Source organism: Lithobates pipiens, unplaced genomic scaffold, assembly GCF_037356315.1.
Source record: "Lithobates pipiens isolate NorthernLeopardFrog02 unplaced genomic scaffold, aLitPip1_a1.2 Scaffold_13, whole genome shotgun sequence".
NCBI classification, from domain to species: Eukaryota; Metazoa; Chordata; class Amphibia; order Anura; family Ranidae; genus Lithobates; species Lithobates pipiens.
Window position 1 is genome coordinate 469826578 of NW_027507718.1, and position 24856 is coordinate 469851433.

Consider the following 24856-nt stretch of genomic DNA (forward strand, 5'->3'; position numbering starts at 1 on the left):
AGCTCTCAGCTGTGCTGGCCCATACCCAGACTCTTGAGTGGAGAGTGAAAACCATCTCTGTCTCCCAGGTGGTGCCTTGAATCATAATACGCCCCTAGAATAAAAGGTCTGGCACACTTGCAAAGTCAAGACATTGGTAAGCAAACATTAAACCTGGTTTGAAGGCTTCATCCCACCAAATATTTTACAAAGCCTTTGGGGTTCAGGATGCAAACCATAATATGCCAATCATGGAGAAAACAAAGTTTTCTCTATTCAGATCAAGCATCCTAGAGCTCCTCAGCCTGCATAGGTGAGAACCCTGGGTGCCACCTAACACTTTTCACACAGAGACAGCACAACACCGTTGTAGTATATGCATTCTTCATTTACAGTCTATGCTTTGCTATATACTATAGGGCAGTGATGGTGAAACATGGCACCCCAGATGTTTCCCATGATGCTCACTACACTGCAGAGTGCATGAGCATCATGGGAAATGTAGTTCCAAAACATCTGGAGTCAAGGTTCACCATCACTGCTATAGGGCATGGGACAGGGTTGCTTTAATCTCCTGCTTACCTTGTTAGGCCAGTGACTTACAATGTATTTAAACCAAATGATCAGAATGACAGCCAGGCAATTAGCTCTTTCAAAATAAGGCTAACAATGGCAGCCTATGCATTTCTCTCATGACAGACTTCCTTCTCCAAAACATGTCACTAACTGGTTATCTTCATGCTTACATATAGCGGGCAACACATTTTTATTTATTTTTTAAATATAAAACAATTGCGGCGTTCTACACAAGTGCCACAAATTTAGAGTAAAGGACCCAAAACACATTTTGCAGCTTCTAAAAGGAGGTAGCAGTGAAAGTGCTACATAAGAATCCTACTTCAGTTACAGCTGGCCAGGAACCACATATTTGTGTTCAGTTTTATTTCACTTTACTCTTAGAAGACATCTATTAGGTAGGGCTTGCCCCAATGTTTTTGCAGTGTAGGCTTTCTACCACTTAGCAACTTGTCTCATTCTGTACTAAAGAAACTGGAATTAAGCAAATACCATGTGGGTTTGTTTGGCAATTTCCATTCTAATAAATCATGCAGGAACACTGTATACTGAACTTTTTCCCCAAATATTTGACTGATCTATGCCAACTTTTAGTGATTTAACAAGTAATGCTTTATTTATGCATACATAGCCTTCAAACCGTTATTCCGAACACCACCACGCCAGCAAAACATCCCAGCTAGGCCAGTTAAAAAAGGAAATGTACATCCTTCTCAGCTGCACAAACCAAGAGCAGAAATGTGGGAGAAAAAACATCCATGGGACTTCAATTCTCTTTGAGAGGTTAATAAATTCTTGTTAACTGTCCTGGATTCCAGTAGTGGTATTTCACCAGACAAGTCTATTATAAATCTACCTACACAAACCATGAATAGGACACCCAATCCAAGTCAGTAGGTGGATTTGTGGAATACATTTTTTGCACATTTGCCCACAGCTACATATGGCCGAATCTGATAGATACGGGTGTTCATATTCCGGGCCAGACAGACTTTTGAATCATGCAAGAGAAAAATTCTGCACAGACATTAGATTAGAGGAGGGCTGGCTTTGAAGGCAGGGGGCATCTGCTCCCTGGGCTACTTCTATGATATGTTGGAGTGGCAGTCCTAACTTGAGATATCACCATTCCGAGGTCAATTTGAGTAGCGTCTGCAGTCAGTAACACATGCATTGAATTTTATAGACTTGTTCCCTGTTTAAACCCACAGAATTTTCAGAGGGTGGCCAGCATGTTCCACTCATACAAATCTGGGCCCTTCAAACTGATCAGCGGTTGAAAAAATGTTTATGCAGAATTGATTTAGCAGCCAGTAGGTGAACATATACAACAGCTAGCTGCCATTTGGGCAAACCCAGGCTTTTCCTGAATATTTGTGGGAGTTCTCAATGCGAAGATTTACTTTGATAGGAAATATTATTATTTAATAAAACTTCAGTTGCTTATCTGATTTCATATCCTGAAGATAACCTCTGCCTATACATGTTTTCTCATTGTATGTCAAGGTTAAAATCCAAGTTCCGCTTAGGCAAATATTAAAAAAAAGGATCCCCCAGCAGAAGACAAAAAAAAAAAAAACCCAGTGCAACACTTTCCTCCTCCATAGCATTTTTTCCTGAAGGCTAACCTGCACACTGATCCACCGCCGATCCTCCAGCATCGTTCAACTCACTTCCTATGAGCCCAGGATGTCAAGACTGCAGCAGATTATACCCAGAACATTAACAGAGAGGGATTGAAGGCTAATCGAAAACAGGCTCCTCAGTGCCTCCATAACATTGCTGTTTTCTGTGATGAATAAAAAATCTTAGTCCCAACTTTCCCTCTTGGTGTGCTGGTGGTAATATACTGTATGAACTATGTACCTGATGACCTCATATGTCATTTCACCCTCTGATGTTCTGATCCACTGCTGTATGGAGTGTGCTGATTTATATGAACTTATGCCCAGGGTGTCAAGGGCCTGCCCCCACCACCCTGGACTAACAGGAGAATGCTGCAGAAAATGGTGCCACGTCATTGGCAAGCAAGGAGATCTGGAAGTTGAACTAACTTTAAAGTAGTTTTAAATCACAAGTGGATAACATTTTAGTTTGCTAAAGCAATGTGTTTTAAAAGCAACCATCATTTTTTTTTCTAATATAGGGCACAGTCATTTGAGGTCTCCACCAGGGACTTGTGTGACAGAATGACCAGCAGGAGAACAATTTATAGACGGTTGTCACCCTACAAAAGAAAGTTTCTGAAGAAGTGGGGGAATCAACAGATATTATTTTAATGAAATCTGCAGATTTTAAAAATATTGATCACCTTTGAAATTAATATGGTAAAACTTTTTTTTATTACCATTTTAGTAATCGAGTTTACGTCTACTTCAACAGGCCATTTGAACCTGTCTACACATAAAACGAATGCTTGAAACGTACTGTAAGTATAACGACATCAACACACATACAATACCTCAAGCCAGCTCTGAGCATTTGAAATAGCCATCACAAACACTTCTCAACCGGATTCCCTGAAACCAGCCATACCCTTTAAAATGCCTTGGAGAGCAGCAAGTCACCTAAAACTGGAATAATAAAGAATTCTTGTACAGGAACTGTGACTTGTACGTGCCAAATGGAAACAGCCAGCTCTTATTAAATTACCTCGGGGCCTTTTTTATTGCAGGTTTTGGAATGAGGTGTTTAGGACTGTATTTTATATCACAAACTAACTAGGGCTGCTGTACTCAAAGAATCCTGAATGGCACAGGGACTTTTAAAATGATTTCACGTACAATATTCATAAAGGGGACTGTGTTAGTAACTAATCCCCACATTCCACCATACCAGGTAGCCTCACACAAAGAAGGTCCCCTTATGTCGCTCTGTAGTCCTGGGCAGCCAAGGGCTGTATACTTTGGATGTGAAGATGTCTATTTGCCAGTAGAAGAGTAAACTTAACTTAGAATATTTTTTTTCATACAGGTTAAATGCCAGATTGTAAACCTGCTGGTCACAGAGTGATTTATATTCTGCTGAATCTCCAGGAATGTGGTGCTCAGCAGTGGATCTGATGTATAAAATCTTAAATAATTCCTGGCAAATATACGAAAAACAACCTTTAGTTCACTTATAAATATCATTAAAAGTCCTAATATAATTTTTCAATTCGACATGTCATTAGTCAGTCTTTAAAAGTTAAACTTACCAGGGCTAAAATGCTGATCTGTGATTTTCTCCTTCAGCAAAGAATTCATAACCAGCTGCCTTGGCATCTGGTAGCAGAATTGGCCACTAGTGATGGGCTTGGGCATGCTCGAATCATAGGCCAAATCCTACCCAAGCAGTGTATTCTAGCGCTGCGTTCAAATCCATCTGCCAGAATCTCAACATTTTGGGGGTACACATTTTGACGTAATTTATGTACCCATGCTCCAAAACATGCACACGTACATTTGTATGTGCATAAATTCCTTCTAGTGGTTAGAATAAATTATTACATTTATGTGTCTAAGCTTCTAAACACTGTAAGTGCATAAAAGCACACATTTTACAGGCCATTACACTGCTTCTGGCAGCAAGGTCCAATATAAACAATCGTAACCTAATTAGGTCCATGTGCTCCTGCCGCTGCCACCAGTCAAGTACTGAGATTAGAGATTGGGGGGGGGGGGTGGTCTATGGCTTCCTACGGTGGCACACAGGGAGGAGCAACAATGAGAGCAGGGGACCCTCTGTACAATGCCCTTTCATAGAGTAGGCAAGTATAACATGTTTAATATCTTAATGACATTTGTTTACTTTACAACCACTTTAATATGGGGATTCTTTTATCAAAGTATTGTCGAATATATCTTCCATAGGAATAAGTGGAACTCCACGCAAGCAGATGTGAAGAGCTGGCTGAAAGTTTGCAGAGTTGGCTTCTCATGGCTACATAGTGTGAACCTGACAGAAGTGAACATCAATAAGTATATGATTTGGGGGGGAAACAGTCTTTACCCTTCTCGTGGACGGTCCACAGTCTTAAATATTTTGTGGTCTATCTTACTTTTAACCCAGATCATCTTTTTGGAGGTGAATTTTTTGTCTTTTGCTGGCCAATATATGTATGGACCTCCAAAATTGGAGATTTCAAAATCTGAATCTGACTTGGTTTGGACGCTGCAACTCCTTCAAGCTACCCCAGATTCTAGATCTGATTCAGACTCTTCCTATTTGGATCTCTTCCACCTTCTTTGCTCAGTTATGGGTATTGCTTCTTAAATTCCTCTGGGGGTATGCACACGTACATTTCCTAAACTGAAAGGTGGATTCTTACCTGACAGGCTGTCCTACTTTAAGGCCCTTCACCTCGCCCATGTGGTCAGCTGGTGCACATAAGCAAAGATCAACCTATGGGTCTCTGTTTAACAAAAGCACTCACCGTTCCTACTGTTATGTATTCCTTGGCATTGATTGTCACGAATACTCTTCCCTCCTGGCACATCCGACTATTGGGGCACAATTAAGGTGATTTCCTCCACATTTCATCTCCCAAATATCTCACCTCCCCCTTCTTCTACGATTCCTATTTTGAGGGATCTGGTGTTCATATCTGATAATACCAATAGGCATCTTAAAGGTCTCTTGGACAAGGGCAAATTCTGTCTCCTATATTTTCTCTTGACGTCCAGTTACACCCCCCCCCCACGGGCAGACACCCAGTGTTTACTAGATCAGCCCCCTGGATAACTGGTTGTTCTACCAGATATACCACTTTTTGAAATCTATTACCAAATACAGAACTCTGCACAGCTCTGCTTCATTTGTAATTGTGTGCTTAGATCTGTCTTATGTACCCCATCTTCTATCTCAGCTGTACCAACTACTCATCACTTCTAAGGCAGGCTTTGTACCGCCATACAGTACCTTGAAAAAGTATTCCTACTCCTTGAAATTTTCCACATTTTGTTATGTTACAACCAAAAATGTAAATGTATTTTATTGGGATTTTAGGTGATGGACTAACACAAAGTGGCACATAATTGTCAAGTGGAAGGAAAATGATAAAAGTTTTTTTTTTTTACAAATAAATATCTGAAAAGTGGGGCGTGCATTTGTATTCAGCCCCCAAGTCAATATTTTGTAGAACCACCTTTCACTGTAATTACAGCTGCAAGTCTTTTTGGTAATGTCACCATCAGCTTTGTGCATCTAGAGAGTCAAATTGTTGCAAATTCTTCTTTGCAAAATAGCACGAGCTCTGTCAGATTGGATGGAGAGCATCCATGAACAGCAATTTTTAAGTCTTGCCACAGATTCTCAATTGGATTTAGGTCTGCACTTTGACTGGGCCATTCTAACACATGATATGCTTTTATCTCAACCATTCCATTGTAGCTCTAGCTGTATGTTTAGGGTCGTTGACCTGGTGGAAGGTGAACCTCCACCCCAGTCTCTAGTATTTTGCAGACTAACAGGTTTTCTTCTAAGATTGCCCTGTATTTGGCTCCACCCATCTTCCTTCAGAAGTCACCTAATTACCTCTGACTCATGTTGTCTCCCAACTTAATTCACTATTACTCAATGCTCTCTCCCCAGGTCTTCCCTCACAGATTGGCAAAAGTGTTTTGCTTTAACTCAAACTCTCTTTCGCCACTACAAGAAAAGGGGTTTAAACTGGTGACTAGATGTTACAGATGCATGTCGACCATCCACCACTTCAACCCTTCTACACTGGACACTTGCTGGCATTGCCTTGTATGCAGAGGCACCATGCTCCACATTTGGTGGGAACTCTCCTGTCAGAAGATTTTGGCAACACATTTTTGACTTGTACTGTAAGCTGATGGCTACTTCTATTCAACCCTCACCTGAGGTGGCCCTCTTATCTATGATTCCTGGATCCTTCAAATCTGTAAAGAAAGACATCCTTCAACACTTCCTGGCTGTGGCTAGGGTAGTTATTCCTCGTCACTGTAGACTGATGACTGTGCCTTCCCTTGGGGACTGGGTTCCTTGATTGGGCATTGGATGGTTCGGCCATCACACCCTGATAGCCTTGTTGGAGTGTACCTTTTATTTTATTCTCTCTCTGCTCCTTTATGTCCTCTCTTCCATCTGGCTTTTTATTTCCCTCCTAGTGCCATATTGTTCAAGGACCGCGTGTCCATCCTTTGTGTCAATTGACATGGTTATATACGACAGCTTGTGATCCATTTAGCATAATCCACACTCAAAAACAACAATGTTCTCTTTGTACTTCCCGACACCCTTTTCTCCGCAATGGAGTGTCTTTGAATGTTATTCCTGGTGTATCTCACCTGTATTGTTAAGCTGTATCCATAATTCTAGCAGTAGCTATGTAAAACATATTTAATTTTTTTTTCTGATTGCTCGATCTTGAATTTGGATATGAATGATTGTAAAGTTTATTCTAGTTGTATTGTCAAAGTGGACTTTTGCTTCTATTTTCATTTTGTGTTAACTTTTCTTTGAATGTTTTTCTTTAATAAATCAGATTGAAAAGGAAAAGGTAATTTTTAGTTCAATCTGCAGCTGCTGTAATTTTCTATTAATGCAATGCAATATGGCTACATTGAGTTGTTCTGTACACAGAATGTGTACTGACCACTCCCCAGAAACATCATTTCCTGCTTGTGTGATTGGCTCACCAATTTTCCGTGAAGTCTGCCTAAGATACAAGTCAGATTTCAGGCATCCCATGCAACAAAAATATCATTTTTGGTGAGATATTTCTAACAGGGCCCAGCAGCTTTCCTCATTAGCACTCTCCAGCAAAAGCTGATGATAAATATGAAACCAGACCCATTCAGGTCAGGTGAGTAGACCTACTCAGCACAGAGGAACAGACACACACACAGGTATTTCTTCAGAAAAAAAAAAAAAAGGTAGGAATCTGCAACAAAGGTTGTTATAATCCTATCAGTGTACATAGATCACTCAGGGGGGAATGTTTTTTTTTCTCAACATAAGTAGAGCTACGATTTAAGGCACACTTGCTGAATGTGGCCTGGGCTTGTATCCTGGTTCTTTGTAAGCAACCCCATCACCCTCGGTCTCACTGTGGTTGTCCAAAATTATATTGAACATATGGAACACCTTATTGCCTTCTTCTATCATAGGGAGAAGATGATTTGTGACACGTGGTATTTGTGGATGATCTTTTCCTGCTCTACCGCATATCAGGAAATAATGTGTCCTTCAGCCTATTGGCATCCTTGACCTATCACTTAGCGCTGACCAACATGGCTCAACCTAGAGAGACTATTAAATAAGTATGACCAATAATTTGATGTATTTCAGCTGATCTCAGCTTCCATTCTCCCCCACATTTTATTTCTCTGTCCCCACTTTGCATTGCCTCCCATTCTTCCTCTCACCCCTCTCCACCCTTTTTTTTTTTTTTTTTTATCTAATTTCTTTCTCCCTCTTTTTTTTTTTTTAAGATACTGGGTTTAGAACTCTGGCAGGCATTCAGTCTGGGAACTATTTAATATTTCAATGGAGGCTCATTTTTACAGCATCAAATTAATATTTGCTTCTAGCAGCCTCGCATATGCTATCAGAGGCGATTGAGCTACTGACAGCCTTGCTGTCAGTGGTTCATCAGGTCCTTCTTATGACCCCCCCCCCCCCCCAAGATGTGGGGGAAGGGGGATGATTTAACATACAGGATTACTATACCAAAGGGGACTGGTCATTTTGATACACAGAGATGAAACTTAAGTTATACTGGTTTATCTTCCGCCCTCTCTTCCTTACAGCCTCCTAAAGCACATATTATACACCACATTTCAGAGCTCTATCAGGCAGGGGACACGGATCTGACATCACACACTGCAGAGCACAAAGCAGGGAGCAGAGTGTAAGCTGAGAGCTGAATGAAGGGAAAAGATACACCCCCTCCTCTACAAAGTCTTATAGGAAAACATGCACAGCCGGTGCTGTCACCTTCTGCATGTCGGGATTCTGTGGTGTTGGAATAACTTGTCAGTCAAGTGACTCATACAGATGAGATAGAGAGAAAAGAGAGAGGAAAGGAACTACACTATGCTTTGAATTGATTAAAAAACACACTATAGAGGGATATGCTTGATTCATATTTAATTTCAAAGGTTTACAACCACTTTAATACTATAACTAAAACTCATACAAATACAATTTACTGCTAATCATTTTCCATACATATTAATGCTTATACCTGAATTTAGATGTACCATTATTCTACTGTCAAAATGCCAGCTATATCATGGGCATTTCATTGTGTATTTGGTATACTTATTTATCATGATCAAGACAAGTACGAGTTGAAATGTGGTCCCAGCCATCACACACACAAAAGCAGTATTTAATCTTTTCGAGCAATGATGGTGATTTTACAAAACATCATACTTCAATTAAACAGAGTGAGCACTTCACTTTAAAATAATCTCAATGTCAATATTGACCTGCATCCCTGTGGGATGTGGTTAGTTTATGGGCAAATGTACGAATGTTGGTCACAAGCAATAGAGCACACTGTGTTTTCTGTATGCACGCCAATCACTCTCCATGTGTTTATCACACACGTCAGAGCAAAAAGACACAAAAAAGGAAACGTGGCGTGCGCGTGGAATAGACTTGAATTTACCCGCAAGTAGATTTCTTACAATGTAAAAACGATTTGAGGGTGTATGGAGCTAGTGTAGGGTAATATGTCAGCTTAACACAACTGGACAAAGAAGCCTTGCTTGCTATAGCTTTTAATATAGTTAGTAACTGTAAGGAAGATGTACGGATTTTACATATATTTACTTATATATACTTATCTTCGGAATTAAGAATATTTACAGCTTTTTGTATTTTTTTGTATTTATAACAAGGTAAATATGCTTTACTTCATATGGATAGTTAATAACTACCAACTTCAGCCAGCAGGTGCTGAGTGTGTATATACTTTCTCTGGTTTTCTTGAGTCTAATTTACTGCTGTGCTGTGCATAGCCTGCATGTTTTACATATACAGCTGGACAGTAGCAGATCAAATAACACACACAGTCGAACGATTAAAGGGACTGCTTCCATGGATATTCACTTAGCCTTGGTATGCTTTTGGCACACATACCTTAACTGTCAAGCCCAGACTGCCAGCACATGGGAAAGACACTTGTACTGTCAAACAGAGGTTAGCGTTAGGGCTTAGTTTAGGGTGTAAGGCACAGTTTAGAGATGTTACAAAGTGCAAGGGTAGGTTTATTGTTAAAGGGGCAATTTAGGTCTTTCACGGCTCTCCAGTGATTTTGCCTTGAATTATCACAGCCACGTTAACATACAATATTTTAAAAATAAATGTACGTTGTGTTAAGGCAGCTCATTCTAGGGAAAAAAAATAGATATTTATGCATTGTGGTTTGCAACAACTTAAGTGGGTTTTGCAGCATTTACAAGATGTGTGTGGGTTTCATTTGAATGAATGGTGCCTAAAATTATGCAATACACAAATACAAAACTGGCCTATGTGATAAAATGATTAAAGTATAACTAAAAGGTACATTTTTTTTTTGTTATGGATAAAGTGGAGAGGGATTAGTACACCTGTCAGGAGCTAGTCATCCTAGTACTCGTGCTCGACCTGGCACTGTAAGCTTAGCTGCGCATGCATAGTTTGCAGCACCAGAGAAGACAGCGGGCAGGCAAATAAGGGTATTTTATTGCAGAAGAGACAGTGCATGTCTCTTCGGCAATAAAAGCCTGTCTGCTCACTCTGCTCACGTTAACTAATAAGCGTTCAGGCAGGGTAGAGTTAATGTGATGGGGTTCCTTAGAATAGGGCGTAAAATGGTGGCCAGCTATGTAATTCACAATGGTCCTTCCAAGCTGTATCAGGAAGCAGCCAAAAAGTGTTCATATAAATCTTTACAGATCATGATTATGAAAAAAAAAGTCGAATGTGAATGTGGTTGGACCTCTCTGGAGGAGATCATCTTTGGGATGCATTTCTGAAGTTTAAATTTTGAACGGCGATCTCCTAAAATGCTGCATATAAATATAGCAAAAATAAACTTATGGATCAGCTTCTTGCAGAAAAGGGTTGGTATCCGCTGCTATAACTGAGAATCAAAGCCAATGTCAACACTGGAACTTGTTAGCTAACCCAAGTTATATTGGCTAACAGCAAGGGAGGCGTCCAAAGATATCTATAAGTAGTTCAGGTTAGCATACACAAGTATCTGTTAAACTTGCAGCTCCCAAAGCCATAAAATATTGCCTTTTACAAGGTACACATTAAAAAGGTAGACCGGTGTTTCAAGATGTTGTTTTGTCTCTTTCCCTCCTCACATGAGATATATTTGTCCCATTTTTTATTTGCCCGGCTTTCAATGCAGTGGTTTTATCTTTTATCGAGTTATAATGTGTTTTTACAGTACCAAAATACTGACTGGTTCCCCAAGCAGTAACGCGAGGGGACCACAAATCCTAGCATATACTTCTAGCCACAAAATGACTAGATGGAAATTATAGTACACAGGATGATGGTGGACCAAAGGTTACTTGCCTGCTTTACACTATATCATAAGTTATCTTGAAATATGTACAGTAAATCTTCCAGCCAAACATACCTGAGTTGAACCTTCAATTTTCTCCCCATCGTTCACATTGACCCATTGGACAGTACCTTAGATTACTCTCTGTAGAGCCAATATACTGATCTTTTGAATTACCATAGATTGAAGCTTGAATAAAGTTCCAGGTAGCGAACTAACATGACCCAACTGGAGAAAGGTGGCTACAATTATGAACCTGGAGATAAGAGCCCCCCTAGTACTGGCCGCAGCAGGAAGGTGGACCTAGAAACTCAGGCGCAAATGTCCTGCCACTGGAGATCCAGAGATGTATTAGATTCCTGTGTTTGGACAAACCAGTTGGAATGTATCCAAATCTGAAATACCAGTTTTGGCTGGTGAGTCCTTTTAATGTTTATACGCTATTATATTTCACCCATGTCAGAGATCAAACTTGGAGCCGCTTCATATGAAATAGTACATAAAGAATTTTTTTTTTAACCCAGAATCTTAGCACAAAGGACGTCATCTGAGCTGTAGTGGAATGCAGTTTACAATATGGTATTTCTATGCAAATATTTCATATTCTACAGAAACCCCTACACACGCAATTACAGCCTCAATTAGCACAAGGGAAAATATATTATCTAAGTGTGGCAGTTAAAAATGCATTTACATTTTAAAGAAAAAAACATACAAGCTACACATCTACCGCAATCCGCATTTTCTTTGTAATTTGTCATTTGGGTAATAGTTTGTGAGCTTTGAAACAGAGCCAGGCTTTGAAAAACACACTCCAAACTCATTTCCTGTTGCTGATGTTCTTGGCCAAGAACATCTGGTTAGCATTTCTAAGGACTAGAAGAATGGGTTACAGAGAAGAGTCATAAGTTTCCACGAGGAACAGAGACTGCTCTGAAACTGCCCCAAACATGGACTTTACAGCTTGTATTGATGAACATATGTTTGGACATCTTTCTGCGGCCTTGGGTTATGTGCTTGTTGACATGTCCTTTTCTGTCAAAGGTGGCTGTGGTAAAACATGGGTAAAAATGGTTTCAGATGGGGCAGTAGTTCTAAATATAAAGGTGGATTACTCAGGGTTAGTTCATTTTAAAGCAGAACTCTAGGCAAGCAACTAAATACACCACTGAAATAAACATAAGGCAAATTACCAGCCAAAATATTATGGCAGGGCAAATTCGGTGATCTGACTCATCACTGCTGCTGTAAAGCAACACAGCTTATTTACCTTCCCTCTTCCCATGGATTCCTCCTCCTTTTAGCAGGTTCCTTGTGAGTCAATGTGCATGCAACAAACATGGTTGGTCTCTAGAGCTACCCCTTCCCTGTCCCAGCCTAAATATTGCATAGAGAATTAGGCTGAAAGTGCATTTATAAAAAAAATATTTTATTAAGTGACCCATTTTTTTTTTATAGTTGGCTTGTGTTAACCATTTAAACTACTACTGCAGTGACCTATCTTGGGTTCTTCAGTGGTGAGATTTCCCCAACTAAGCTCTTAACTCGGTTACCTTCAGCTGTTTAGCCCACTTTATCAGAGGGCGTATTATCCTTTCCACTGCAACTGTATCAGCAGACCTCAGGTGACTGGCACTACTAGGTAAGTTGGAAAACTTTTGTTAGGCTTACTATTAATCTGTGTGATTAAAAAAGAGCAAATTAGAGAGGTCTACTGTTGTATATTTTCTCTGATGGAGAGCCACCACTCATGCACAAAACAGTGGACGTGCCTGTCATCAACTTCTGTTCAACTACTTCACTCAATCAAAAGGCTGCAATAGCCTGCAGTGTACTCTGGTGGCAGGGAAGTCACCCCACTGCCAGAATACAATGACACAGCAGGGGGGAATCCCCCATGCCATCCAAAATAAGTGTGTGGATGGGGAAATTGGGTCAGTTTTTTCATTCATGCCGCTGGTTGGTTGTTAGTCAAGTCCATTCAATTCCACTGGTGTATCCAATACTACCCTCTCACCAGAATGACAATGTTGCTTATCCAGTAGAGTAAAGACACTATGCCCCATACACGCGGTCAGATTTTCCAACAGAAAATGTGCGATCGGATCATGTTGTCAGAAAATCCGACTGTGTGTGGGCTCCATCTGACTTTTTCCGTTGGATTTTCTGACGCACAAAGTTTGAGAGCAGGATCTAAAATTTTCCGACAACAAAATCCAATCACATAAATTCCGATCGTGTGTAGACAATTCCGACGGACAATGTGCCACGCATGCTCAGAATAAACTAAGAGACGAAATATATTGGCTACTGGCCCGTTTATAGTCCCGACTTACGTGTTTGACGTCACCTCCTTCAGAACGATCAGATTTTCCGATAACTTTGTGCGACTGTGTATTCAACACAAGTTTCGGCCAAAATCTGTCTGAAAAAATCCGACAGATTTTGTGGTCGGAATGTCCGACCGTGTGTATGGAGCATAAGAGAGAGTATGTGTGTTACTGGCCAGATCACTAGGTGAAAATAAAGAGGGGAAAAAAGCTGAAAAAAAACACACAAATTTAAGGATTGGTAAGCAGCAATACAGGAAATGTTTGTTTTTTCTTTCTGTTTAATACCAATTAAAGTGTTGAGTTGATCAGTTAGGAACGATTGGGCCCCACCATGTATATCAAGCTTGCCCTCAAAGGACAATGTGGCAGTTTCTCTTACCAGAACAACTCCCCCGCTCACTTTTACTCCTACAGTTCCCCTGACATTCAAGTAAGCTCCTTGTCTGATGGTTAACATTTTCCGTCCGCTCCTAATGTGGCAATGTTGGGGCTTGGCAACTGGACGCACAGGCCTGAACACTACATCCTGAGAGAAGGTCACATGCATCCTCAATACTGGTATATATTTGTCCAAAGCGCCAATGGCATTAAGAAACAGAGTGGGAGCAAGAGGAGTATCAAAGGGACAAAATGTGACAGCTTCTCTTTAAAGTAAACATATGCCCAGACTATACACACTGAAGCATTTACGTATTCTGATCAAACAGTAGAAGGCCTTTAAAACAAGGCACCATTACCCTCTGTAGCTACAGTATATGCATTGTAGAGAAATAAAAATTCATAATTTAAAACAAAGGCACTGGAATCAGCTTTTCTCCCCTTGTTATTTCTGGATGCAGGGACACGGTAGCCTACCAGTTTTTTAACAACCAAAGCAGTAAGCTGCTAGAAACTGCCTTTGTTCTGATCATTGAGGATAAATTGCTTCACAATACATGCAGCTCTAAAGGTTAGTAAGGTCTTGTCGGAAAGCTCCTTTACTGTTTGTTAAGAGCTTGTAAAAACTTTAATGTCTATAGTCTGGATGCAATTTAAACTTAATTTGTCATTAGAGAAGTACAGTATGTGGGTTAAGTGGGTTAATCTCCTCTTGAAAAAAATCAGGTGCCAGGACTGGGGTGTTTTGAGGAAAGGCAAGTATAAGCATCTTCCTTTCATAGTTGTTCATATAGGATTTAGAAGGGAGGCGCGGGATTAGGTTTAAGCTTGGGTAGTAATAGCATTCAATTCCACATTAAGACTTTTATTGAGAACTGGGAATTTCTGCTTTATCTGCTGTTTAGTGCTTCCTCCCACACCACCTCAGTACATTATCTTCATCACATAAAGGAACATATACAAATCATCCACTCCATTATGAGAGTTGACAGTTTTCTTTGCTTACCTTGGACATAGTCAACATTGTCTGTCTGAATAGAAAGAGTGGCCACACACTGAGGCTAAAATTCAAACCCATGCATGTGTCTAAAAGATGTGCAGCAGCACCATAAAATGGCATGTTTTCAAAGGTTAGCGATCCATTTTAGATGTTAACAGTACTTCATGAAGTTCTTTATAGTAGAACTTTAAGCAAAAATCGGGATCTCAGTTATACTCCTCATTTACAGTATAGATTTTATTTTAATCACAAGTAAAAAGCCTCCTCCATGTGTACAGTTCAAGCCTAAAAAATCCCCAATGAATGCCTACAGATACAATATGGCTGAGGAAGTTCTGCCTCTCCTCCCCCAGGTTGTAGACTGGATAACGGAAATGCAGAACACTGATGAGGTCAACTCCTATAAGCATATTAATGGTATTAATTTTACAAGAGTTTAGTAAAATAAAAAGCCCTGGAAAATGTTAAACTTGTCGTTACTCTAAATATTTATTGTAAAGTGGACTCTTGAACTCCCTGTCAATGGGTAATGGGCAAAAGGCATCTGAAGTTGTCTACGGATACAAAGCCATATTACCAAATGTTTCCAGAGAAATCGGTATGCTTTAAAATGTGTACTAAAAGAAGTCCTTCACATCCAACCACATTTTCCAGCATCTCCCCTCTCCTTTATTTCCAACATGAGTTTACTTTACGCTCTAGCACCTTTTATGACCTAAATTATAAGACAATTACAAGAACAGTCTGTTTCCTAATAAGCTACCAATTAGCTTTATTCTTTTCTGTCCAAGGAACAAGAAATCCACAAACTGGAATTACATTGGTGAATGAGTTCAGATATTACAAAAGCAAAATTCCATGTTGATACACAATGACAGGACACAAAGATTAAAACCTGTGGGATATCCTACCCCATAATCAGGCCACTCAATGGAGGACCTGAATGCCTGGATTCTGAAGGGTCACTATAAACAACCCTAAGGCTGGGCTCACACTGCAGTGTGGAGCGGTTCACAGCAGGGGTCCGCTGCGTCCCTGTTCACCGTTTCAGGTCTGATTTAGGTCCGAAATTGGCTGAATTCAGACCTGAAACGGACCAGAAGACGCACAGGACTCCTGTGCAATTTGCTCTGCAGCCATCCCGGTAATGTGTAACCCAGCTCCATTGAGAGGTGCTTACAGTCTCCTGACATGCGAATTGGATGCGGAAAAACCCGCATTCAATTCGCAATAGTGTGAACCCAGCCTTAATACAGTATAAAATTCTCTTCATCCTGGGTTCTACCAGGTGTTGCAAATTCTAATTATTTTTGGGATTTGTGAGAAAGCGTTATAACCACCACATATTCCCATTCATGCACTGTGCATCACTCCCTCCTCTACTGCTTCTTCTTAGCTCTTCCCTAGCCTCCCTTTCTTAGTGCCCTTATATTCTTCTCATTCATTTTCAATTTTATTCCCAGCTTTTACTGCTTCCAATGTGTCTTGCTCCATTCTACAGCTTTCAATTTGATTCCATTCTAAGGAAAATTTGATAAGTATTTAATTAAGCCAACACAAATATACAAATACAATTTTCAATTTCAAATCAGAACTTTTCTCTCCAATTCTCTTTGACACAGATATTAAGCTTATTTAACTGTACCTCCCTGTCTTATGCAAAGTTCAGTTTTGGACCCTTATGTTTATGCTTACAGAATGTACACCACATTGGCAAGTTTTTTTCTAGAGGTTATAACTACTAATAACGGTTGTATAAATCACAATCAGATACTTAAGATATTTCTGTGTTGTCCTGTGTGGTCCTTGATTGTCAAGACCCAATGCTATGTATTGTAGGCTGATGGATATATGTCACATATGCAATTACTTCTCTTGGGGAGGGGGGGGGGGGGGGGGCAGGATTGAGACATTTATGGTCACCCGTAGCCCTCATATTATCTGCCATTTTTATGATCTTGTAAGGTCTTCCACTTTTCCCATTCCCAATAGAGTTCTACAGGAATTATATATATATTTTTATTAATGAAGATACATTTATAATCTGTCTAATCCATTAATTTGTTATTAATTTTAGCTATCCCTGTGAAAAAAGCTAAAGCTACCAATGCGTATTAATGTTCAAAACTGTTTCTATGTAGATCTCCTAAGGCTCCATGCACACCAAACGTTAATATAACACTATAAAAACCTTAGTAGCTTTGTAGTGAGTCTTTCACCGTTTTTGCAATATCATTTATTAGCGTTTTTACACGTTACCGGTTTTTAGCATTTTTTCTTTTTAAGAATCGTTTATTTTATTTTTTTCAATGGATCAAAAATGTTAAACCTTGATGAGCCACATTTTTTAGTGTTTATCAACATTTATGTGCGTTTAACCTTTTTAAAGTGTTTTTTGTGGTCAGAAAAACAGCCCCTGAATGTGATTTTAGGGAGTTCACACAACAGCCTTCACAAGAGCTTCAGTGTGCATGAAGCCGAATTGTCAATATATATCTACGAGGCAGTCCTATTTGCTCAAGACCTGCTCTTTGTAGTGCCACACACTGGTTTGCTTTATTGCTCCAATGCAAGTATGTACAGTATGTCTGTTGACCCACTAAAAACAATGCATTGGTCAACCACATCTTTTATGCATTCTTATGGCTCAGGTGGCTGTAGAAAAAAGGAGACAGGTTTCCCCCCCCAGGTTAATATCCTTGGCTATTTTTTACATACCTGCAGGTGTAATTAGAGAGCGTACACTGGCTATATAAAATTTGTTTTATTGATAATTCTTTATACATCAGTCCTCCATGACAATACACCCAATAGTCACAATCGGCTGTTTTACATGTATCATGATATTTGACAATCACCGAGAAGTTGGGGTAGTGTTCAATTACTTAGGTAGGGTAAGCTCTAAGGCTGCTTTCACACTGGGGCGGTATTCAGGCGTTACAGCGCTAAAAATAGCACCTGAAAAAAACCGGCCCCTTTCACTCCAGTGTGAAAGCCGGAGAGCTTTCACACTGGAGCGGTGCGCTGGCAGGACAGTGAAAAAAAGTCCTGCTAGCCGCATCTTTGGAGCGGTGAAGGAGCGGTGTATTCACCGCTCCTACCCATTGAAATCAATGGGACAGCGTGGCAATACCGCTGGCATAGCGCCGCTGCAGCGGCGCTATGCAGGCGGTTTTAACCCTTTTTCGGCCGCTAGCGGGGGTTAAAACCACCCCGCTAGTGCCCGCAGACTGCCGCTAAAACGACGGTAAAGCGCCGCTAAAAATAGCGGTACTTTGCCGCCGACGGCCGCACCGCCCCAGTGTGAAAGGGGCCTAAGAGAAACAGTTGTTATGAAGGATTCCTGCAAAAGTGTTTACCAAGAAATTTAATTACACATTTTCCATAAAGTGTGTGCATTGGATCTGCCAAAAGCTGACTGTCACATTTGCACGTGGGCATAAGAGTGGAGAACAAGAGACAGAGTATCCTTTTCTTTTCCTCCATTCGTGTCTGAACCATGTCTGGGCAGCACAGTGACTAAGTGGTTAGCACTTTTGCCTAGCAACACTAGGGTAGATAGTTCGAATCCCAAATATGACTTACCCCATTCTTAAAGAAGGTGTCCAAAATCTTGAGGCCATGGTCTTTGCGTTTCTCATCTGGGGCAACTTCATACTCCGTCTGCAAATTTGGAAACAGATTTAGAGAAATTGTGTCAACTTCTGAGACAGGGAGCATATCGCTCTGACCTACTGCCTGCCATAACAAATATTAAATTGCTTCAATCATTTTACAGAAAAAAAAACACAACATAAAAGTAAAAAATTGTATTCATCGCTTTTGCTACAAATTTATTGAAGGATGTCTGAACCTTGACAAGGAGACCCCTAATGACTCAGAAACATCAGTCGTGTAATAAAACATTGGAGATATGAGAGCTGTGACAGAAGTAATGCACAAGTGGGCTCAACTTTTTTTATTAACTTACATACTGTAGGTCATTTAAATTTAACATGCTGGTCTTCCTCCACAGTAACTCTTCTTCATTGCAGGTAAAATTATTTATAAGTAGACGCCACCGCAGAGTTCTTGGTGAAGGAGGGGTACAGGCTGTGTGACATCCACAGAAGGCTCACGGGATGTTTACGAAGATGACAACATGGAAAAGAGTATTGTGCACAGATGTAGGAAGACGTTTAACCACTTAGGCTCCAATAGGTTTTACCTACCCCCTTCATGACCACGTCATTTTTTGTGATATTGCACTGCGCTACTTTAACTGGAAATGAAAGTTAAATATTTTTTTCACACACAAAGCTCTCTTTTTGGTGCCATTTTATCATCACTGAGTTTTATTATTTTTTATTTTATAAAACGGAAAATACAGTTTGTGTTTTAAAAAAGATTTTTTTTTTACTTTTCTGCTATAAAAAAATAGAAAAATCTAATTTCTTAAAAAAAAAAATAAGACAAAATGTATTCTGCTCTGAGAAGAAAAACAAAATCAATAAGTGTGTAATTATTGGTTTGCATGAAAGTTATAGCATCTACAAATGATGGTATATACAGTTAGGTCCATATATATTTGGATACAGACACAATTTTAATACTTTTGGCTCTGTATGCCACCAGAATAAAATTTAAATGAAACAACCCAAATGAATTGGAAGTGCGGACTTTCAAGGGGTTGAACATAAATCTCAAGTACAAATTTTAGGAACTGCAACCGTTTTCATACACATTTTCAGGGCTCAAATGTAGACTCTTTCCTACAGACTAAATAATATACACCGATTTGGGTTATTTTCAAAGAAATGTAGCGGAATACATTTTGGGCTAAATTTGTGAAGAACAATTATATGCTAAATTGTATAACATAAATGAAGAAAAGCATTTTTTTCCCCAAAATATTCAGTCTTTTTATTTAGCAAAATATAAAAAACCCAGTGATTATTAAATATCACCAAAAGAACACTCTAGTTGTGTGAAAAAAAATGATAAAAATGTAGTTTGGGTACAGTGTTACATGACAAGTGCAATTCTCATTCAAAATGTGACAGCACTGAAAACTGAAAATTGGCCTGGGCAGGAAGGGGGAAAAAGTGCCCAGTATTAAAGTGGTTAATTTAAAAAAAATAATGATACTTTTTGTTTTATCTTAGGATGGAAAAATTGGAAAATGCTAGTATTAGAGAACTAATCCTCCTTTGATATGAAAAAGGGTTACCAAAGTGTCTCCTTATGTTTTAAGGTTTGAAAAATAAGCTTCTATGGACTTTCTTGGTCAAAGTTATAAGAAAAGGAGTGTTCTCACCTCACCCCCCCACCCCCATATTTGACAGCCTCGTCTGTCTTACTCCTGCAGAGATTAAGGTGTCCGCAACATATTCCAGGCCTACACACAGCTCAGACAACCAAGTTTAGCTTAGGAAGGCTAAATACTGCCCAGCAGAAATGTATACAAGATCTGCAGTGAAGAGAACAGCACCTTGTGATGTAGACAGCTTGAGGCCTTCTAGTAATTAAAGGGCCACTAAAACTATGTAGCAGTACCCCCGTAGGGGCTGCTAAGTGTAGTGGTCTATCATGCTGTCAGGCACACAATTTAAAGCATCCAGAGACATGAAATAGTCCTTGCACTTGTTTTTTTTTGTATTTTATTGAGAGGAATTTAGCTTGGATGGGGATAGGGGAATTATGAGTGGCCCAGATATTTGGCAGTCAAAATTGGGACCAACTATACACATTCACCGTATATACAGTCTCATCTCTCCAGCACTTCACATGCTTGTACTTCCTGGACCATTTAGCATTGATAAGTAGGCCTGACACTAGCTCAGCCAGGCCTAAAGCAGATGCCCTTTGCAGGCAGGGACCGTAGGTCCCTATGGTGTAGCAAAAATATAGCTAGCTGTCTCTGTGGCTTCTGCTCCCAGTACCACCTTTTCAGGCACTGCCAGCCCTCCTGGCTGCAGCTGCCCCTTTCCACCCCAATTCTCCAGACTGGCTCTGCATCCATCCCAGACTGCTCCATATCAGTTCTCTCAGGTGTGCCTTCCAGTCCTCCCGACTGTGTGAATACTCACCAGCCAGCCCTCTTGGCTGCCTCTGTGGAACTCCTGGAGACTTGCCCAGCAGTGTTCTCACACTGTCCTCTCTTGCTCCTCCCTGTGCCTCCTGGTCAGGATACACCTGTGGGTTGTTAAAGGATCCCGTCGGCACCCGAGCCCAGGCCCAAGGTCACCCCCCCAGACTGGGGTCCTCCCTCAAAGGCCCCTACAGCCTAACAATCCATCTCCATCTTCCACCCAACTCCTCCCCCAGTTGGGCTGACCCTGGGTATTTAAGGAGGCCTTTCCCCCTGCCAATCCAGATTGGGGATTGGTCAGGGCTCTTCAGAATAGCCCAGGCAGCTCCACCTCCCCTCTCCGCCTCTCTTTCCAGAAAACATCAGAACATTCTGGAAAGAAGTGGGAGGTCTTACCTGCGAGTCACCCAGCACTACCCTGAGACACTCCCAGGCCAGATCAAAACACATGGCTGTGCAGCGGGGGCATGTTAGGATAGCCAGGACACATGATATTGACATCACACATGTGGGTGTGTATACTGGCTAGTGAAAATCTCCTCCTTCATGAAATTTCTGCACTCTCTGAACTCACTGGAGAAACTATGCAGTTTATGATGTAACCGTGATATACAGGTCATCCAAAAAGGTATATAGTGGCAGTATTTTAATATATAGTTAAAAAAAAATTAACTATTTTCATATTACTGGGTTTAGTAACACTTTAAATCCCAAACTTTTTTTTGTAAGTTCTGGATACACTAGCGAAGAGAGTTAAACCTCTGTCAGGTTTTATTTCCACCAGAGCAACAACAACAAAAAAAGAACCCTTGTTTAAGTGAAAATGTATTTAAGAGAAAATTTCCTGCATTTTGAAGCGATTTCATTCCAATACAGAAAGTGAAGTGAAAGGAATCTATCTACCTACCTACCCAATGGCATAGAGAAAATAAAATGAAAAAAATGGACATAATGTAGATTATAAAACCTGGTAGCCTAAAATATTGAATCGAAGTAGATGTGTCTGTCTTGTTTGTATGTGGCTGCCTTCATGCAATAGCTGGCAGTGGAGACTCCACCATTTATGCTGTTAGCTGAAGTTTTTGGTTATTTTTGTTTTCGTGACTTGTGTGTCTTACGTTTCATCTTCCAGTTACCTTGCTCAAACAACAAAGCATACTTTAGAAATCGATTGTGCAAAATGGGCAACCCTATAAAAGGAACTTGTTGTCCTTGTCAAACAGGAACCATCAGTCCTGGGGGAAAATTCAAATGACCTCAACCAAATCTCTCTTTTTCTTTGCTGTGTCAAATGGTCATTTTGAGAAAAAGATCATTCGAAACCACTAAATCGAAGATAGATTGACATGAGTCCGTTTACACCCACTGACATCCAATCCACCAAAAGCAGACGGATGGGGATCAGTTACCCTTCTGTCTACAGGATCGGATGGCAAATTGGACAAGTGGCCTATTTACATCTGGCCGCCCATAGAGGGGAGCTGTCTGTGTCCGGACACGGCCCTGTCATCTGCCTGCTTTGCAGAGAGATCACCTGCTGGGCCGCAGTCCGCCTCATATGAAAGGGGCCTTAATAAACTGGATTAGTAAATTGGTTGAAGTATGGCCATAGTTTGTGACAGTTAAAGTGGAGCATATGGGCCTATGCTGCGAATGAAAACGTTTGGCGTCTTATGTTTTATTTTATTTTTTGCACGCACTGTCCCCTCGGATCTAGTAAGCTTCTATCTGAAGTGCTCAGAGTTTCTTCCGGGAAATGGTGCTGCTGGGTACCCAGCATGCACCTCCCAATTTCACGACTGCGCTTTGTGAACAAAGCACGGCACACTCAGTGTATTGCAGGTTTTCAATATCCCAGGAGGCAAGAAATGACGTACCTCATTGTGGTGAGGTACAGCGGAGATGGACATATTTATGGCCCTTGAAAGGTAATCTGCTTTAAAAAAATAAAATAAAAATTGCGGACCTAATGGCATTTGAATCAGTAACAACAGGGGCAGTAGTTCTAAAATAGACTGGAACACTTTAAAATTTAGGAGCTCTTTAATATAGACAAAATGACATACTAGAACCCTGATCCCAAAACCTGCGGCCCTTTGGCACTTTTTGTGCGGTCCTCTTGGCCTTGCGGAGACTAATCTGTGTTTCCCTCTTGTCCTGTTATAGTATTGATTTCTAGCAGCCTTGAGTAATATGTCTTAATTGTGACAATTTCTTGAAGCATGTTGCCAGTCTCCAACAATTCCATAAGCACGTTCACCGTCTGACAGTCTCCTGCAACATATCCGCAGTCTCTGACCATCTCCTGTAGAACGTCTGCAATCTCTGACTCTTGTATTATGTCCACAATCTCTGATCATCTCCTGTATTATGTCCACAGACTCTGACAGACAATCTCTTTAAAGAGGGGGAGGGAAAATGTGGGACTTTAAATGAGGCAATGAATGTGTAGATTCATCTACCTCCATCCCTGGTCATGTATTGAGAGGAAAACAAGGTGGGACTTTAAATGAAGCATAGCTGCAAAGTAGGTATGCAAGGACATGTTTGACAATTCCTTAACCATGTAAAAAATTAAGGGTAAAAATTACAACATTGGTAACAACAGTATCAATTGATTATCTTGTATTTCATATATATACAAATATTCCAACATGATCTACAATGTTAATAGAAATATTGTTATGAGGTACACAGTTAGAAATGACACAAATAATCTTCAATTGATTTAAGGATAAAACATTGTAGATGAAATACTTAATCAGGGAGAATTTCAAACACATACTTGCAAGTGGTAGCATATAAGCTCTCTACGCATTTCGTGGAGTTCATCCACTCATCAGGAGCGATTCCAGGGTTAAAATTATCTATAAGAAAATAAATGATTGCAAGGGTATCAGACACTCTTGACAATGAAGCTTATACTTTAAAAAAAACTGTCATCTCTTTTTTAAGTATAAGCTTCATTGTAGGTAAGACGAGTTGGGGAAGTTGTGTCTTTTCCTCCTCTCTGTCCCTTTACCCTTTGTGCTGCCTTGTCTGATCCCCTTGTAATCATTTATTTCTTATAGATAATTTTAACCCTGGAATCGCTCCTGATGATTGGATGAACTCCACGAAACGCATAGAGAGCTTATATGCTACCACTTGCAAGCATGTGTTTGAAATTCTCCCTGATTAACCACTTGGCACCCATACTACGTCATATGACGTCGTGGGCTTTGTGGTGTAATATCTGAATGATGCCTGAGGCCACAGACATCATTCAGATATCAGCATTTTCAGCTGGCGGTTCCCTGCACCATAAGAATAATCATAGCGGCTGTTCCGCTGCTTCAGCGTTCTTACGGGCGGCGGGAGGGGACGCCCCCCCTCCCGCCGCCCTCTGGTGCTTGTACCGACTCACCGCTTCCATCGGTGAGTTGGTCACATGATCCGCCGGCCCCCAGATGATACCATAGAGATTTACGGCGGGCCAGATCGTCCCTGGAGTCTCTATGATCGTTCAGATGTTATGACGTCACGCCCGGCCTCTGCATTCAAATTAACGGTGCCGTTTTTTGCTGGGAAGCCGGGATCGTTTTTTTATTTTTATTTTAGGCTTCCCAGCCTAGATGTGAGATATGGGGTCTTATTGACCCCATATCTCACTGTAAATAGGTCCGATCGTGCCATATTCCTATTACAAGGGACGTTTACATTCCTTGTAATAGGAATGAAACTAATCATTTTTTTTTTTTAAAGTGTCAAACTAAAAAAAAAAAAAAAAAAATTTAAAGTGCCCCTGTCCCGTGAGCTCGTACGCAGAAGCGAACGCATACGTAAGTCCCGCCCACATATGAAAACGGTGTTCAAACCACACATGTGAGGTATCGCCACGAACGTTAGAGAGAGCAATAATTATAGCCCTAGACCTCCTCTGTAACCCAAAACATGTAACCAGTAAAAAAAAATTAAAGCGTCGCCTATGGGGATTTTTAAATACCAACGTGTAGCGCCATTCC

General features: G+C 40.5%; 1 protein-coding gene across 2 annotated transcripts in view; it reads right to left on the reverse strand.

Annotated features, from left to right (window-relative positions):
* The window catches only part of GRK4 (G protein-coupled receptor kinase 4), a 357240-nt gene that overhangs the window by 123380 nt on the left and 209004 nt on the right, over positions 1-24856 (reverse strand). For both annotated transcript variants that reach the window (XM_077477876.1, XM_077477877.1), the window contains exon 4: positions 18368-18445. In XM_077477876.1, coding sequence (XP_077334002.1) covers positions 18368-18445 — 78 coding nt within the window. The remainder of the gene's footprint in view (positions 1-18367; positions 18446-24856) is intronic.